This window comes from Melopsittacus undulatus, chromosome 4 (genome assembly GCF_012275295.1).
Source record: "Melopsittacus undulatus isolate bMelUnd1 chromosome 4, bMelUnd1.mat.Z, whole genome shotgun sequence".
In the NCBI taxonomy this organism is placed as follows: domain Eukaryota; kingdom Metazoa; phylum Chordata; class Aves; order Psittaciformes; family Psittaculidae; genus Melopsittacus; species Melopsittacus undulatus.
The window spans coordinates 80,298,145-80,315,752 of NC_047530.1; the positions used below are offsets into that span (position 1 = coordinate 80,298,145).

General features: G+C 37.8%; 1 protein-coding gene across 1 annotated transcript in view; it reads left to right on the forward strand.

Annotated features, from left to right (window-relative positions):
* The window catches only part of ACTR3 (actin related protein 3), a 32,988-nt gene extending 21,674 nt beyond the window's left edge, over nucleotides 1-11,314 (forward strand). The window contains exons 3-12 of the mRNA XM_005153774.3: nucleotides 623-747; nucleotides 1,297-1,407; nucleotides 2,848-2,943; nucleotides 3,516-3,623; nucleotides 5,766-5,909; nucleotides 6,626-6,799; nucleotides 7,514-7,606; nucleotides 8,077-8,202; nucleotides 9,939-10,022; nucleotides 10,401-11,314. Coding sequence (XP_005153831.1) covers nucleotides 623-747; nucleotides 1,297-1,407; nucleotides 2,848-2,943; nucleotides 3,516-3,623; nucleotides 5,766-5,909; nucleotides 6,626-6,799; nucleotides 7,514-7,606; nucleotides 8,077-8,202; nucleotides 9,939-10,022; nucleotides 10,401-10,496 — 1,157 coding nt within the window. The 3' untranslated portion in view covers nucleotides 10,497-11,314. The remainder of the gene's footprint in view (nucleotides 1-622; nucleotides 748-1,296; nucleotides 1,408-2,847; nucleotides 2,944-3,515; nucleotides 3,624-5,765; nucleotides 5,910-6,625; nucleotides 6,800-7,513; nucleotides 7,607-8,076; nucleotides 8,203-9,938; nucleotides 10,023-10,400) is intronic.
* The last annotated feature ends 6,294 nt before the right edge of the window (nucleotides 11,315-17,608 follow it).

Here is a 17,608-nt window from a genome sequence, read left to right on the forward strand (position 1 = left end):
GTTTCTGTTCTTTTAAAATACTCCTTTTATTTCTGCTCAATACTCGTTTTCTGTATGTCTTACTTTTTTTCCTGCTTCTTTCTTCCTGCCTTCTTTTGTATATCTTTTGCTTATTTAGTTGCTAGTCAGTCCCTTTTGTGTGACCTGTCTCAGTTTCATAGTATATCCAGAAATAAATTGGTGCAAGTGAAGCAAAACATCTATTTATATAATGGCAACATGTTTTCTTTCTTGCTCTTTATACAACTCATACAAATTCTTTTTTTTTAAATATTATCGTTATTAGCAGAGTATGCAGATAATTAGCACACTTTTTGAATAAAATGAAATCTGTAGTGTTACTGTATCTTTGTGATTTTTTTCATGCAGTCAGGGAGATAACACACATTGTCTAACAATTAAATCTGTATTTAGGTCTGTAATTGTTTTACTTCATAAATCCTAGCTATGTTTCCTTATGATTGGAATTCAGATTGCCTGTATTTACTTTAGCTTTTCTGTGCTTGTGCCTGAAATAAAGGATGAATACAATTACAGTGTGTTCTTATTTTTGAATGTTGAGGTTTTCTTTTTTTAGTGCAGGATATATGATCTCCAGTATTGTCTGTGTTCTCTGTTAAAGGTATTGCTATCAAAGAATCAGCAAAAGTGGTCGACCAAGCACAAAGGAGGGTTTTAAAAGGTGTTGATGATTTAGACTTCTTTATCGGGGATGAAGCAATAGAAAAACCAACTTACGCAACCAAGGTATTAAGAGAAATGTTTAAAATGATTTTCCAGTACTCTTCGGGAAGCAGCTTAAGAATCCTTTTGGTTAAATTTAATCTTACTTTTTTATTAATTCTGTATTAATGGAAAATAGGGTTTGGCGTTAGTTTTGTTGACCTTCAGGAGCCTGTGGGAATTTGAAAAGCAGTATGTGATTATCTGTTTCTTTTGAAGTGAAGGGAGGCTGGGAGAGTGTTAAGCAGAAATATCACGTTCTTTCATGTTCCCTGGCATCTTTTGTCAGCAATGTCAAAGTCAGAATGCTAGGCTAGGAGGAATTTTTGGTTTATCCTAGTGCTTCCATTCTGTTGTACTTAGAGCTTGATTTATTCACTCCTATTCAAGATTGGAATCTGAATTTTGCATAGGTGTCAGATTGGAACAGGGAAAACATAATGCAAGGTTTCTTGCATGTGTAGATCATATGCTTCTACTGGAGTTGAAAACACTGTTTCTTTTTTTATTTTATTTTTTTAATTTTATTTGAATTTTTTTTTCCAATTTTATTTTGATATTCTTCTGCAACAGTGGCCCATCCGCCATGGTATAGTTGAAGATTGGGACTTGATGGAGAGGTTTATGGAGCAAGTTATCTTTAAGTATCTAAGAGCAGAACCTGAGGATCATTATTTTCTTTTGGTAGGTAAAATTATGTGCTACTTATGAATCTGCATATAACTAGTAAGTAATTTGTGCTTAATTATGTAATAATTCTTAAATATGAGTATGTTTATCTTGAAAAGCAAAGTAAATATAAATTACCAGGATCTTGCCTGACTCGCTTATCCCATCCAGTTTCTTTAATTTTCTAAAGACGTCAGTGTCTTGAACTGCAAACTTTTTCCTGTTCTCTGCTTCATCACTTCTATCATTTATCCACTGAATTCAGTGATTAAGTGTATGTTTTTGAAGCAAAAAAGTACACGTGTGTTTTGACCCTAATGTTGCCGCTTGGATGATATGTCTTGATAGTCAAATTTTGTCTTTTTTTTTCTTAAATCAGAAGTGTTATTTTGCAACATCTGCTATTCCTCAGTATTGTATTTAAAGCCACTGAAATAGGCAGTCTGTTTTAGTGTGATGTTTATAGAGCAAGTTTGAAATTAGAGGTTTTGACCATACTTGTTAAAGAACATCTAAGCAGCAGTCTTCTTGAAGCAGGTCTAATTAGGTCCAGCCAAGCTTTGAATATTTCCAAGGATCAAGATGCCATAACAACTCTGGGGTGCCTTTTCCGATATTTGACCAGTTACCTTTTTTCCTCCTAATTCCTATTTAAGATTCCCCACATTGCAGGTTGTCTCCATGTCCCCTTGTCCTGTCACCTTTGTGAAGAGGCTGGCTACCTCCTCTTTTTACCCTCCTAGTTCATGTAATGGAAGAGTGATACTTTTTTTTCCTCAAATATTCAGTAGCACTATCCAAATTGCTCTTTCAGAGGAGTGATTTAAGTATGTTTGCAATTTTAATGAAAATTATAGCATGCTATCACAGCATATTGTATGTTGTTGCTAGCTTTTTTCAGTTGGGTACGTTTCCACAGTTGATCATACCAACTTGTTTTAGTGATTGCCTTCTGAAGAAGCCAGCTTTTTTTCTTTAATGAATCAAAGAAATTTTTAAAATAATTGTCATTCTTGAAATATGCTAAACTGCATTCTTTGATATATTTAGATTGATAGTCCTTGATTCTTTCAAGTGAAGTGAAAAGTTGTAATGAGCTATCCAACCCACAAGTGGGGCCTTCAATGTAGACTCCTAAGCAGTAATTACTATAATCTTCTTATTGCACTTCTGTTTTCCTGTTCTTGCTGAAATCATCACGTTTTTGAAATGTAATTTGCATAAATTCTGTTATTGTCAGAGGAGTTTCTAGATTGTCTTAATTGCACTATTTGCCTTTAAAAGCACCCTTTGCACATTACTATTTTTACATGCTATTGTTGTGGAATGACTCATCTTTCTTTCAAACTTAGAATTTGGTGACTTTTTTCTTTTTTTTTTTTTCTTTTGAAAGTTAGGTGGTTTGAGTTGAATATAAGTAAAACTTTTTTTTTTCCTCTCTCTTTTCTCTCACAGACTGAGCCTCCATTAAATACTCCAGAAAACAGAGAATATACTGCTGAAATCATGTTTGAGTCTTTTAATGTTCCAGGGCTATATATTGCTGTTCAGGTAAGGGCAAGGCTGTTGACAGTTACAGCTACAGTATTTGTCTTCAAATTAAAGCTAATTTTGCTATGAAAACTGTATAAGTCGTATTTGGCATACTTTTATGTACTTTTAGTTAGCTGTTTCACCACTACATGTGTGATGTGTTGATTCTGTGGTCTGTTAGCTAGGTACTGTTCTTTTGTTACTTGTATAGAAGAAAGTGTCTTAAGTAGTAGAGTATAATATCTGTTGCGTCGTAAATAAAAATAAAAAAATCAAAACCAACAAACAACCCTAACACACCACATCATAATAATGGTATTAGGTCAAGATCTGAATCCCTTTCAGTATGGAGCAGCAAAATAGGTATTTGAACGTGGCTAAAAAAGCATCAGACAGGAGTCAGAAACTACATGTATGTAGCCTTTGTTGTAAGCTGTTGTGTACACATAATATTATTAAATCAATTTCTATGCCGTAAATTGCCATGAGTGTGTCAGCCTGTGTATTGCTGGGAGGGGTAGTGAGAGGTGGGATCTGTAATGGAGTGCTTTTAATAAGGCTCTTTTTGTGTGTGTGTGATCTATTACAAGGCTGTGCTTGCCTTAGCTGCATCTTGGACGTCAAGACAAGTAGGAGAACGAACACTGACTGGCACAGTTATAGACAGTGGTGATGGCGTCACTCATGTTATTCCTGTGGTAAGTGTATGTTAAAACCACAGAAAAATTCAGGGTGGGAACAGTTTGTCCTGTAACTTCTGAAGTTTACACTTACCGAGACTGAAGTATAGCTAAGAATCTTCAGAAATGTAGGATGATTTCTAGGGGTGTGGAGTTTTGCTTATTTTGTAGTGTAGATACTCTTGAAAAACTTCTCTGCACCCTGAGTTTGTCAGGCCATATTGTTTTTCAATTACTTAATATTAAAAGGTGATTTGCCAAGGCTGTGTTAAGTAATCAATGGAATTGTATTGCTTTATCATATTTCCAGTTTGTTTTGCTGGTAGGAGTGAATATGATATTTAAGATAAGAATTTGGAAACATTTTTAATTCAGTCAATTTGTGTATAAATGAAAATAATACAAAAATCTGTGAGGGCAATATTGTTTACAGTTTTTCTCCATCTGTTGACCAGTGTTTAGTAGTATGCTGTCATGCATCAGCAGTACAAACCAAAAGAAAAAAGTTCTTACCTGACTGGTTAAAAACCAACCCCTAAGGTTAATTAGTGAGTATCTGTTCCAGTATATCAAGTTACTAAATGCATAAACTTAGTTAGATCAAATAATATTTTAGTAAATAATCAACATTTCCAGCTGCAGTTTCCTAACTCTATAGAGTTATTGGTTTTGCTGTAGGTATGCATTTCCTTTTACAAAGCTACATACTTGAAATGCTATAATTATTTAATAGAGTTCTGTATTTCAGTGGCTGGCAATATGTCTCTGCCCATCTTTCCTTGGGAAGTTAAATGCACATGTACACACCAGATGCATCTTTCTTTTCAAAATGAATTAGATTACATTTTTCAGGATTAAAATCTGTACAAAGCTTTATCATGTCACAGTAACTTTAATTTTTTAAAAAATGAATTATTATACCAAATAGTGGCATTGGTGGTGATAGAACATTTGTTGTGATGTAGCAATTTCTTATTAATCTTGATGGAATATAGTGGTTAAATTTTTGCTTAGTTTGTTCATCCAAGATGGCATTTTTTTAATAAGACGTAGGAAACAATTGACATTTCAAACCTTGTGTATGTAAACTTTTTTAATTGGTCTTCAGATTGCTGTTTAGAACAGCTGAACTTCTGATTTGTGTCTGGGTTTGTTTTAATTGAAATAAGAGTAGGTATTCTCTATCACTTGAAGCATTAAGCACCTTTGCAGAGTGACATTTACTTAATTTCGGGATTTTTTTAAACCTATTGAGCAAACTAACAGTAATATATCACTTTTACAATGAAATACGTAAGAGGTGCTAACAGACACTTCTCTAGCGAAGCTGCAATAGTAGTACACTTTTTTGTGACATTATTTTTAAGTTAGAAAGAACTCTTGATATGAACTCTTTGGAACTAGATGATCTTTAAGGTCTTCTCCAACCCAATCAGTCTGTGATTCTATGGATGTAAGATGTATGTAGGAAACTTCGAGCATTTAGTGTTAGTGTGATACCTGGATTCATCTGTTTGGACATCGCAGATCTGGCAAGGTTGAAGGCCAGTCTTGAGCCCTTTTGGTTTCTATATTTAGATCAGATATTTTTTATTGCCCCAAAGCTGGTCCTCATGATGTGCGTGACATACAAGTGTAGACTGATGGATGAGTATGGGCCAGTCTGATGTTCTAAACAGTTTCAGTTAATATGCTGAAATGGTGCATTTTCTCCCTGCTTTCAGAAAATTAATTTTGGTTCATGTGGATTGTAATGTCTTACATCAGTGGCTGTGACTACAGAGCCACATCATTTATTCTAAAATAATATTTCATGATACAAGGTTATTTGATCTTTTTGGTAAGAGTAACCTCATTTTGAAGAAAAAATAAAGGCCAAGGAATAGTGAGTATAGCTGTTTTTTGCCTCATGTACTAGTGACCTTCTGTTCCTCTTAACCTTGTAAGAATTATGAACCAATACAAAGTGAAACATGTTAATGTGTAAAGTAATACTATTGAAATACTGGATCTCTAATAATTAAATGAACTAGTCTTAAAGGGCTTCAATCTCAACAATTGCAGGTAGTTAATAGGAATTTAGTCTCCATGTCTGTCTTTCTCCTAAGCTTTGTGGAAAGTTCTTGTCAGTATCTTTCTCCCAATTAATTTTATTTATAGGCTGAAGGATACGTGATTGGCAGCTGTATTAAACACATTCCAATTGCCGGGCGAGATATAACGTACTTCATCCAGCAGTTGCTGAGGGAGCGAGAAGTAGGAATTCCTCCTGAACAATCCTTGGAAACAGCTAAAGCAGTGAAGGTAATGTGGCCATTGCAGACATTAAGGTTATATTAAATCAGATCTTGATATCTATATTTAAAACACAATATTGTCTCAAAATCCTTGTCTCTCCAAGTAATGGTGCTCTGTTTCTAAGTAATATAAAAATGTCTAATATAATAACCTGAAATGCCTTAAACTTGAGGCATACGATTGGGTTATGATCAGTTTGGCATAGAATTTCCCTCTTCACTTGTAGTCTCCTTTCTCCTCCCCTCCTTTATTGTTACTGTACTATTCAGTAGGAAATGTTCTTAGTGGGATATCTAATGTAAAGAGCTTTAATTACTTTTTATTCTTTCTGAATGTTGATTATGTTCTTTTTTGTAGTACAAAGCTATTCTGAAAGGCATTCAGCTTAAAGTACACTTAAACCTTGTTCCTATGGCAATACTTCAATATGCTTTAGAACTCATTTCTCACCATCGTAGAAGTGCAGAGGAAAAATAGAAGAAAATTAATTTAGCCTATGTGCTGCTTTCAGTGTTGCACAGAAATGATTTTTAGTAGCAGAACCATTATCTGTGTACAGTAAATGTCAGATCAGACATTTTTAAGTCCTGTTCTGTATCTGCCAGTTTAAAACTCTTGTTCCTAGAAGTTTAAATTGCTACACTTTTTAAAAGTTCATGCAATCTTCTCTGCTATACAAGAAGTTGAGAAGATTCTTCTAACTATACATTTTCAATTTTCAGGAACGCTTTAGTTATGTTTGTCCTGACTTAGTAAAAGAATTTAACAAGTATGACACAGATGGTACAAAGTGGATTAAACAGTATACTGGAATTAATGCTATCTCAAAGAAAGAATTTACCATTGATGTGGGCTATGAGAGATTCCTGGGGCCAGAGATTTTCTTCCATCCTGAGGTAACTTGTTTTGAATTGTTCGCTCTTTGTTTTAGGTGCATTTTAGATGATAGCATATAAATAATATTTGCAAACTTGTGAAGAAATGGTTATCCCAACTTATATTTCTCCTTACTTGTAAATAGGTACCAGTTTTGTTGTAAGTCAATGTGTCTTTGATTCCTGATTGCTGTTAATCTTTATACAAATTCAGGTTGATGCCCAAACAAAGCACTATATTTGAAACTTTTAACAAATCGATTATTACCTCCATACTTTCTTCTTGCAATTTTCAGTAGAATTTCCAGGTCTTACCATGTTGTACAGTTTCCTTATCTGTCTGAAAAGTCAAATTTCTAAATATTCTGTCATCTTGCCTTTATACCCTTAGTCTCTCTTCCAGTGTTGGGAAAAATTTAAGGGGAATAAAGCATTCTCCTGCTGCCCTAGTCCCTCTATGTTCTCGTGTTACAGCTTTTTTCACGTTATGCTATTTTGCTGGTTAGCAAAAGCTATGTGAAAAAATAGCTGGCAAAACAGATACTTTAGGTTTACTATTCTTTCAAACCTTTTATAAATGGCAGCAAAATTAGCCAACATAACTATTTCCATTATTAGTTTTCATGACATCTCTATTATAAATAGGTTGATTCTTCCCTTTTTCTCCTTACTCCTTTTCCTTTGCAATATGTGGTCCTACATACTGACTTGTCTTGATTGTATTCTTAATTGTAGTTTGCTAATCCTGACTTCACGCAACCAATCTCAGAAGTAGTAGATGAAGTTATTCAGAATTGTCCCATTGATGTTAGACGTCCTCTGTATAAGGTCAGTAGCTATAATGATTTTTTTATACTCATTTTAGAAGGATTGTAAAAACGTATTTTAAATTCTAGTTAAAAAACCCCAGTAAACAAAATTGACATTTTTTTTCTAGGAATTAGTCTAGAAATTAGATATGCAGAAGGCTTTATGTTGTCCACCAACACTTTTTCAGAATGTGATGTTCCATTGCTCAAACTCTTACTTGAAAGAAATAAGGGAAACAAAACTGAGCAAAAGAAGTGAGGTGTACTAAGTTACAAATGGATTTTAAAGCACAGCTAATTTTAATGTGACAAACTCTTTGTGAATTCATATTCTGTTATGCTTAATTGTTAGCTAATTTAAAACTTAAAACCATACCTGCTAACTGTAGTTTTAAAAACTATATTTAGATATTGAGAATTTCAGAACTGTATAAAGTTGGAGGCTTATGTTTTTCAGAAGTGGTTAATAATTTTTTTTACTCAAAACAGAATATTGTCCTCTCCGGAGGCTCAACCATGTTCAGGGACTTTGGTCGTCGTTTACAGCGAGACTTGAAAAGGACTGTTGATGCCAGACTGAAACTTAGTGAAGAACTTAGTGGTGGCAGACTGAAGGTTAGTTCTTGCAGCTAATGCATTGGTTTTGTTTTGTTTTTTTTCCTAAACAGTAATCTCTCCCTTGTTTCCATGGAAAATGAGACAATAACATAATGCAAAGATGTTCTTTTTTGCTAAACTGTCTTTATTTTCATTTAAAGTTTTTACAGAAGCTTTTCAGAGATTCAGATATTCTAGACTGATATTGGAAGGTACTTCTATAAACCTTTACTTGTAGGAAGTTACAGTAATTATTTCCCCAGGTATAAGGTTGTGCTGCTTGACTCTTATAGTTGAACTGAATCAGTCACACGTAATGGAGGGATGGGTCTTATACCTGTTATGTAAAAGCAGTTGCTCACTCCCCAGCTTTTTTGTGTGCTTGGAGACAACAGGTATAAATTGAAACAAAAGAGGCACAACTTGGATAAAAGGAAAAATAGTTTAATTGTGGGGATAATCAGGCATTGAAACACACTGGCCAGAGAGTGCAGTCTCCATCCTTGGAGGCTTTTGAGATTCAGCTGGATAGAAATCTGAATAACTTCCTCTGACCTTGCAGCTGACCCTGCTTGGAGCAGGAGGCTGAACTAGACATAATACTGAGATGTCTTTCACCCTAAATTGAAATGACTTCATATTTTTACTAAACTGCATGATCCTTAATTTATGTTCCTTCTACTTCTGATCTCTGATCTATCTTACAAATTTTTTTTGTTGACTCTGCATACATAAAAGATATTCAGAGATTATTTTGTGCAGTTTTTTTTTTTATAGTCCTCTCTTTTAAGGCAAAGTTTAAATGATTTTTCTAATGTATTTTTTTAGTAGTAATCTAGCTAGATGAGCCAAACAATCCTTAAAACCCTCAATGTAGCTTCGTAATATGCCATATAGCCAATTCTGAAATTTCAGTTATGTACAATTCACTGATTCAGGTCGTGTAGGTTATTCTCGGTTCTCCTAACTATGCTTTTACCACTTAGTAGTAAGGAAGCAGGATATAAATAAGGAAAACTGTTGTCATTTTTCCTTCTTCAGAGTACTAGGCATTGCAGGAAATGGCTGTCTTGAATTTTGTAGGTGTACTACAAATGATTTTTAGGTACTGTTTCAAATCACTCTGGTTTTGGCAGGTTTTAATGGAACAACCAAATGACTACTTTCTGAAACATATACTGCCATTGTTGATAAGCACAAGTAAAGAATTAAGATTTGTGTGGATATGAAGGGGAAGGGGCTAACTTCAGTGAGTGTTATAGTTTTGAAAAGCATGATTTTGACAGTATTAGTCCTAGATAAATTTTCTATCTGCAACTAAAATAATAACATAAGCCTTAAAAATTAGCTTTCTAAAGTAGGTTTTTTTGAAAGGGCTAAGTAGTATGGATCTGTTCTTACAACTGCATAAATAAACAGTCCCTCAAGAAATTCAGCAGAAAATAGAATGTGGATAATTGGAAAGGAACACTGTAGTGGAGCTCTTGGGAGAAAATTGGTGTGAATGCAAGGATCTCTTAATGCCTGATGAAGTTAGTAAATGGCAATTTATAAACAAAAGCTATTTCTTAGTCTGGGTTGTGCAAGAGAAAATCTAATGCTGTAATTGTAATTAACTTACCCAGCATTTCAGGAAATACTAATTCGGGAAAAGTAAACTTGGAATGTACACCTGTTTTAAAGGTGAAATTTTTACCAGCAAAATTTACATTGTTCCTCTATTTGTTTTTGTGGGTTTTTTTTTTCTTTTATAGCCTAAGCCCATTGATGTACAAGTCATCACGCACCATATGCAAAGATACGCTGTTTGGTTTGGAGGATCAATGCTAGCTTCCACAGTAAGTTATAAATCTGAGCAAATGTTTTTGGACTTCTCTTCTCTTTCACTTTATATGAAACGTAATTGGGGATTCTGATAGGCCTCAGGTAGCAAATGTGCCCTCCCTGCACCCTTTGAAGTTTTTGCATTAGACAGTAAAGATTTGAAAGAGCATGTGAAAAGCTGAAATACAGCTTTGTGTGAGTTGTTAAATAGTGCATTTTAGTTTTGTGGTGAAGTACAGTGGTTGCATTGGTGTTTAGCCATGCATGATGTAATATTAATTTCAGGACTTCCAACTTATCTCTGGGAGGTTCATTTTCCTGCATAAATGTTAGTATTATTAAATAAGGTGGATGTACCATTGATTATTTTTTTTTTCTGCTTTCCTTTACAGCCTGAATTCTACCAAGTATGCCATACCAAAAAAGATTATGAAGAGATTGGTCCTAGCATCTGTCGTCACAACCCTGTGTTTGGAGTTATGTCTTAAAACTGACCTCAGAGGGGTCAGGGGTAGGGAGGTGGTGAGGAGGAGGAGTCTTTCTGATTATTTGTTTGTCTGATGGCTGGTATTAAAATAACAAACATGACTTGACAATAAGAAAAAGACCAAACACAATTAAGCAGGATTATTTTAATAAGTGTCTCAACATGCGGATGTAGTGGAAAGCCAAAATGATCATGTTTTTTCTTTAGATTGATTATTTGAACCTGTGCGTAACAAAAAAGAAAGTGGATTTTAGTTCTTTTTGTGCCCTGATATTTTGTATATTAATGAACTATCCAAGATTTGATGGGATTTGATGGTGTGTAGATAGTCAGCTCTCTAATGCTTCCATTGTACCCTTTCATGGGTGCAATGCAGGAGCTTGTTTATATTTCATACTTTTTTATACTTTGAGGAAAAATATGAATTAAACTGTAATATTTGAGGAAAAAAATTTACCAGTGACCAACTTGAAAGTAAATTAAAAGAAAAAAAAAACAAACAGAAAAGTCATGACTCATGCAACTAGTTCTTGCAAATCATGACCAGTCTAAATCCTGGGTTCCATACAATGCGAGTGCTTTTGGAACTAAGAAGCTAGTATCTTGGATTAACCGATGCCTGCTAGTGCTTTCTGATTACTTGGTGCATTTTCATACTATTTCTTGCTTTGAAAAAAAAGAAAAAAGTAAAGACAAGACTTTTGGACCAGTATTGCAGTTCTGTAGTGTCATTTCTAATTAAACCAAATAATCAGGTTATCAAAATTGGTGTATTTAAAGCCTAACACCATTCCAATAAAGGCACAAAATTTCTTTTTATGTTTGTGTCAGACTTATTAATCTCATTATTTGGGAAGTGATAAGCATATCCTACATATCCTCTCTGGCTTTTGAAGAGTAAGATTGGTCTGTAAGGTAGAGATCATTATGTGCATTGTGTAAACCGAAGTGTGAGCATTTTGGAACTGCAGCTTATATGTTCATCTAGATAGCACTTGCCTATATAAACCTAACATCTTCTCCATTGTTAGGTCTGTTCATCTACTTTGTTCTGTAACTTTTTTCCCCACTACTTTCTTTTAAGGGGGGCTGTACAGGAGACAGCGCTGCATTCTAAATCTGTGTGGTTTTTCTGCAAGAAAATACCATGTAGATAAAAATAAAGTGAAAAATATCTCCTTCTCATTCTTTCTAGGAAGAACTCTCCATTTACTGAATGGAATTACTTACAATTTCTGATAGTATTTGATGAAAAAAAAGTCTTCTTTATACGCTTCTGAACTCACAATGTGGTTAAGGTTGTTTATGCAAGAGACCACAAGGGGGGGATCTCTTGCTTTCTTCTGAGTTGCAAAGATGCCTCAGATCTTTTCTGGAGAAGCTTATCACTTGCCAGAGCTGGCTGGATCTGCTCTGCAAACAGGTGTCTGGATTGGAGAGTGGTGGCATAAAAATACTCAGAATTTATTGTTCTTGGTTAGGTGGACAATGAGAGACAGGCCATTCTTGTGTACTGTTTCAGCAGTACGGCTCTTGCAGGAGAAGGCTGCTTCAGGCACGTCTGTTAGGTTGGTGTTTCATAGAAATATACACTGCCCAGTGAGGGGGAGCCATCTAGAGCTGTACTGTGTATGTGGTACAACCATAATTGGATTAGCAAAAGTAGTTGGTATGTCAAGGAAACAAGCCAGCTCATTTATGAGCTCTTTGATAGGAGGAAGAGTTGACATTTGAGTGTGAAAGCTGTCAGGCTGAGAACAGGAGTTGCTGCCAACTGTGAAATAAGATGTATTTAGCATTCCAGCTGTATTGAGTGGAGAAAGCGCAGGTACTGGGGTTTTCATCACAAATTTGCTATGCTCAGCAGTAAGACCAGGAGGTTTTTCCCTAGGTTGAGGGATCCATGCTGCCAAAAAATAAAGTGGCTAAGCAGCAGAGGATAGCTGTAGGCACCTTTTGCACTGATCTCTTGATCCTGTGTGCAGAACTAGAAATCTCATGCTCCAAAGAAAAGCTGTGTTGTTTCAGTGTTGCCTCACTGGTGGACCTCAGCTCTTGGGAAAGGTGGCATATGTGCCTGAAGTGCTGCTGAGCAGCCCATGTGTGGCCTGACTTGCTCAGGTGAGATGTACAGTTTAGCTAGCTATCTGCACATTAATTTCAAAGTCAGGGATGTAAGAGCCTTAGCCCTTTGTTATGCTTGTTTGTTCCAATATGTGTTAGTCTTCCCTAGGCTCCAAGAAAGTTGCTTTAAAGTTGTATTAGTCATTTGTGTAGAAGAGAAAGGAGGGCAAAGAACCCATGTCCTTACACCACAGTTGCTTTCTTATAGCTGTAACCTAAAATGATGTTAAGTTTTTCGTAGACTAAGTGGGAGGTTTTTCGCGTGGTGTTTTCTATTTTTTCATTTTATTTTTTTTCTTGTATATGGAGTAGAGATAATTTCAGAGGGAGGTATACAGGCATGGCTGATCTCTGGTGTGTTATTGAAGTAGAAAACTCCTGGACTGAATGGAGGTCATAAATAGACACATCAGATACAATGTGCAGTTACAGTCTTGTGCACTGGGAGTAACTCTTTGGAAATGGTTCATGTACGTGTTTTGCACCTGTAACACCGGATCTGAACCTGAGCTGCTGGTGCTGGTAAGGTAGTAGAGGGACAGAGCAGCCTGTGGGTAGGTCATCCCAGGGATCATGTGAAACAGACACTGTACAGTGTGAATAAAAAGCAATTTCAGAAAAACCCTCTGCTCACCTTAAATTTGTACTTCTTATTGCTCTGTGCTGGTCTGGGTTTAACACATCTAAAAGGTTAATTGCAAAGGCAAGTGCTTAAAGAAAAAAAAAATCACAGCTTTTCTTTTCCTAAGGTTCATTTTTAGGAGATAACATAAAGGTGGCAATTGCAATACCCATGTATAAATTTAGCTGTTTTTCTTTTCCTTTCTTGGTTTCAAAATCCTGCCCTGTTGGTAACTAACATCCCAAGAACACACAAAATTCTTTACCTAATTCTCTATGTTTCTATGATACAACTTGGGCAGGGATGGATACAGTATGCATCTCAAACTGCTGAACTGGTTGCAGCCAGGGCAGAGCTGTGCCTGAGGAATGTTGTGAGTGACTGAGCTGGAACTATCCAAACATGCATGTCAAAACATGAGGTGGCAAAAAAGCAACGTTGGCATTTCTTCTTAATCATCAAAGGTACCACAAAGTCATATGCTTATTGGATAATGGAAGATTTAATAAGACTGATGTTACAAAGCAGCATTTGGCCTGTTAAGAGTCTGATTGACAGTCCCTTGGGAGGCTGTCCTGAAGGGCAGAGGCATCCAGGAAGGTTGGATTTTCTTCAGAAAGGAAATACTAAAGGTGCAGGAGGAAGCTATCCCCTTGTGCTGAAAGATGAGCCGACAGGGAAGACAACTGGCCTGGCTGGACAGAGAGCTTGGGCTGGAACTCAGGAAAAGAGAGTTTATGACCTTTGGAAGAAGGGGCAGACAACTCGGGGAGGATGTTGTGAGGTTATGCAGAGGTGTAATTAGAAGGACCAAAGTCCAACTAAAGCTTGATCTGGCTACTGCCAGAAAGAAAATTAAAAATGTTTCTCTACATAAGCAACAGAAGGAGGGTTAAGGAGAATCTCCATCCTTCTTTGGATGTGAGGGAAACATAGTGACAAAGGATGAGGAAAAGGCTGAGGTGCTTAAACCCTTTGCTTCAGTTTTTAGTAGTAAGGCCAGTTATCTGGGTATGTGACCCCCTGAACCAGAACCCAGGGCTGAGGAGCAGAATGAAGGCCCCACAATCCAAGGGAAATTGTCTGTGACATGCTGCACCATTTATTCACACACAAGTCTATGGGGCCAGAGGGGATCCACCTGAGTAGCAAGGAAGCTGACAGCTCATGTCGTGGATGGGTGAGGTGAGTAGCTTGAGAGAGGATGTACTGTTTGCTGGGTAAAAACTTGTCTGGATGGCTAGGCCCAAAGCATGGTGGTGAATGGGGTTATATCCAGTTGGTAGCCCATCTCGAGGTATTCCAAGAGGACTTGGTGTTAGGGCCAGCTCTGTTTAATATCTTTATCAACAACTTGGATGAGGGGATTGAGTGCACCCTTTCTCTGCTGGAGAGACCCAGAGAATACAACAGTGGTGAGTTTTTAGAAACTGAATATGTAGTGCTTGATACAGAGACTGATGATTGAGAAAATAAAAGGGTTTTTATTTGTTCTTTCAGTGGATTATAGAAAGGTCGGGAAAGGTGTATTGTTTGAAAGTCAGACAAGCACAGAAGAAGCCATTTTCACTTCTCCAAAGTCCAGAAGGTGCTTTGTGGGCATCCAGGACAAAATATTTTTTAACATCTTGTTGTGTTGTTTTCTAAATATTAACTGGAGCAGGGGCTTAAATGTATCTCTCCTTCCCAGCTAAATGCCTGGCTGCTAGGCTTTATGTTAAATATTCTTACTGGTTCGGTTGTTTTATGTGACTAATCCTGGAAGAAAGCTTGCATGTCATGATTTGGAGCCCAGGTTTGAATCTTCTTTGTGTCTGAGTTGAGTGGTCAATCCCTTTTCACCAGTGAACTCAGGGACTAGCTGTCCCTTCTTCCTTCCCTGTCTGGCTGGGGTGAGCAGCATCCTGCTTTGCATGATGCCTTTGGGGGCCTTAGCGCAGCCCTGCCAAAAGGAATGGATGAACACGGGCACAGCCCTGGGGACCCAAATTCCCCCACAGGACATAATCTAAAAGCTTGGGAATGCAAGAGCAGTAACAACCCACAGCTGCGCCGTTCACTGCTGCTGTCACTCCTCTGCTCAAGGAGTGAAATGCATGGATGGCAGGAGCAGCTCTGCAGCCCTGCCTGCATCTGCTGCTGGTAGTTCAGCCTCAGCACACATCCCTGAGTGCAGAGCTCTATGCAGACCTCCTCCTTGCACAGATGGACCCTGCCCCTCCTGCGCCCTCCCAGCTAACTGACGCCCTCTTTTAGTCGCATACACGGGATGCTGTTCTCTGCTGTAAGGTGATGCTGGAAATACACTTTTAGCAAGTCCCGGCAGCCTCAGAGAGAGGCTTTGCTGAACCCTCAGTTTGTCATTGTTATGACAGTTTAGTGCATTTTGCTTGTTGAAATGTTCTGAGCTTAGGTAGGTGTAAGTTTTAAACAAATATAGAGGTCAGATTAAATAAGATATCCTCTTGATCTTCTTTCACATGGAAATCCCATAGAAATAGGCTCGATACTTTGCAGGAGTGTAGTGGTATGATGTCATATGGGAGGTATTTTTGATGTACTGATGTCTAAAATTTAGTGATTCAAGGTAATGACAGTGGCTCTTCTGAAGATAATGTATTTCCTGAGCCATGCTTGGTGCCTAGGGGAGGAGGGGTTTCTAAATTGGCTTGAGTTGGGAAGGCAAAATTGTGTCCATCTTTGTGTATCCAGGCAGGTGTACCAGGTGTCTCCCCATCAATCCCCTGTGGCAGAGCCCCGAGGCTGAACACTGCTGCCCATGGTGTGATAAGAGGTCTGTCAGCAGCAGCTCTGGTCTGAGATGAAAACCTCTGAAACCCTCCACTTGGCAAGGTGGTGCTTAGTTTTGGTTTGTTTTTGTTGTTTTCTTCAAGTTCCACAATCTGGGAATTAGCCAGACCATGTTGATGGTGAAAAATAACAAAAGTTGTGCTGCAGGGAATAATTACAACTAACAAATATGAAGCATCTGATAAAACTTGAAGGAAGACAGAAAATCAGGAAGACACAATAGGCTGTCATAATGTGGATTTCCTGCTGAAACACCATGGAGATGGGAGGTGGGTAATTGGTCTTCTTGTAGCATGACTGTGCTTACATGTGTATTTACTGGTCATATTACATTTTTCTCAGGATGTCTCAGGATCCTTTGCCATGTTTGCAGGCACGATGCAGTTAGGGTTTCACACTTAGCCACAGGATGGCACTTTCCCACAAGAAATCCTTATCGCTGCAACCTGGAAAAGCATTTGGCACAACCTGCATGGAAAAAGCATCTAACTGAAAGCATCTGATGGTAAACCTTCATGGAAAGGCTAATGTTTTCAAGTCCCATGGAAGTTAGGAAGATTTCAGCCTTGTCTTCCTATTTGGACCCAATAAATCAGTGTCTCCCTGCAGACATGAGTGCTCAGATGCCTGCAAGATGCTTCAGCCAACAGAAGTGGTGTGAGATTACCTATGGACACTGAGCTGCACTGAGTCCTCAGCACAGGGAGTAACAGAGGTGCACTGGAGGGGAATCAGCATATGGGGAGATGTCACATGCACTGAAGCCACTCCAGGTGATAACTGTGAGGAGGTTTTTGTACTCTCATTGCAGTTAACTTCTGAATTAGTTCAACCTTTCGTTGCACCTGGTCAGTGGGAGTGCACAGAAGACAGCCTGGGGATGCTGTGGCTGATGCGAAGTCTTGTAAGACCTGATGCACCCACAGGCAATGATAAAGCCAGGCAGAGCTCTGCAGAGTCTTGATAGGGATTTGTTTTAAGTGCATGCCATTAGTGCGTTGTACTTGTCATCCACAAAGTGTAGATAACAATAATGTTACCCAGATGTGATGATACTTACTGCACAGGTGTCACAGCAGTGTTGTCAGTATAGCCTGTGTTTCTGAGCAAAACATGCTTTTACCTGAGTTGGTTTGTAAGAGAGGAATGTTTTGACAGAAGTTTACCATCAGTATGGTATTTTCATCAGGAAGGTTTTTCTGATGCTCGATCAGATTTTCTGCCAGCATCCATTCCCAGCAGAGCTCCTGACCTGGGACTTGAGCACTCCTTGGCCTAAATCCTGACCCCATGCTCTTTATTCAGTCTGACCAGCAACAGTGGGGAACCTGTCATTTCTACTTCTGTTTCTGACTAAATATCTTCTCTGAATGCCCAAGAAGTTGTGTGGGGCAGCTGTGGGGCTTTCCAGGCTTGCACATGCTGCAGAGAGCCTCCCGTGGGGTGGGCAGTGCCAGCCAGCCTGCCTGCCTGCACACTCATCCTGCAGGCAGGGTGGGTTGGTCAAACCCTAGAGCAGTGGGCAGTGGGGATGGGGCTGAGTCTTCCCCATATGC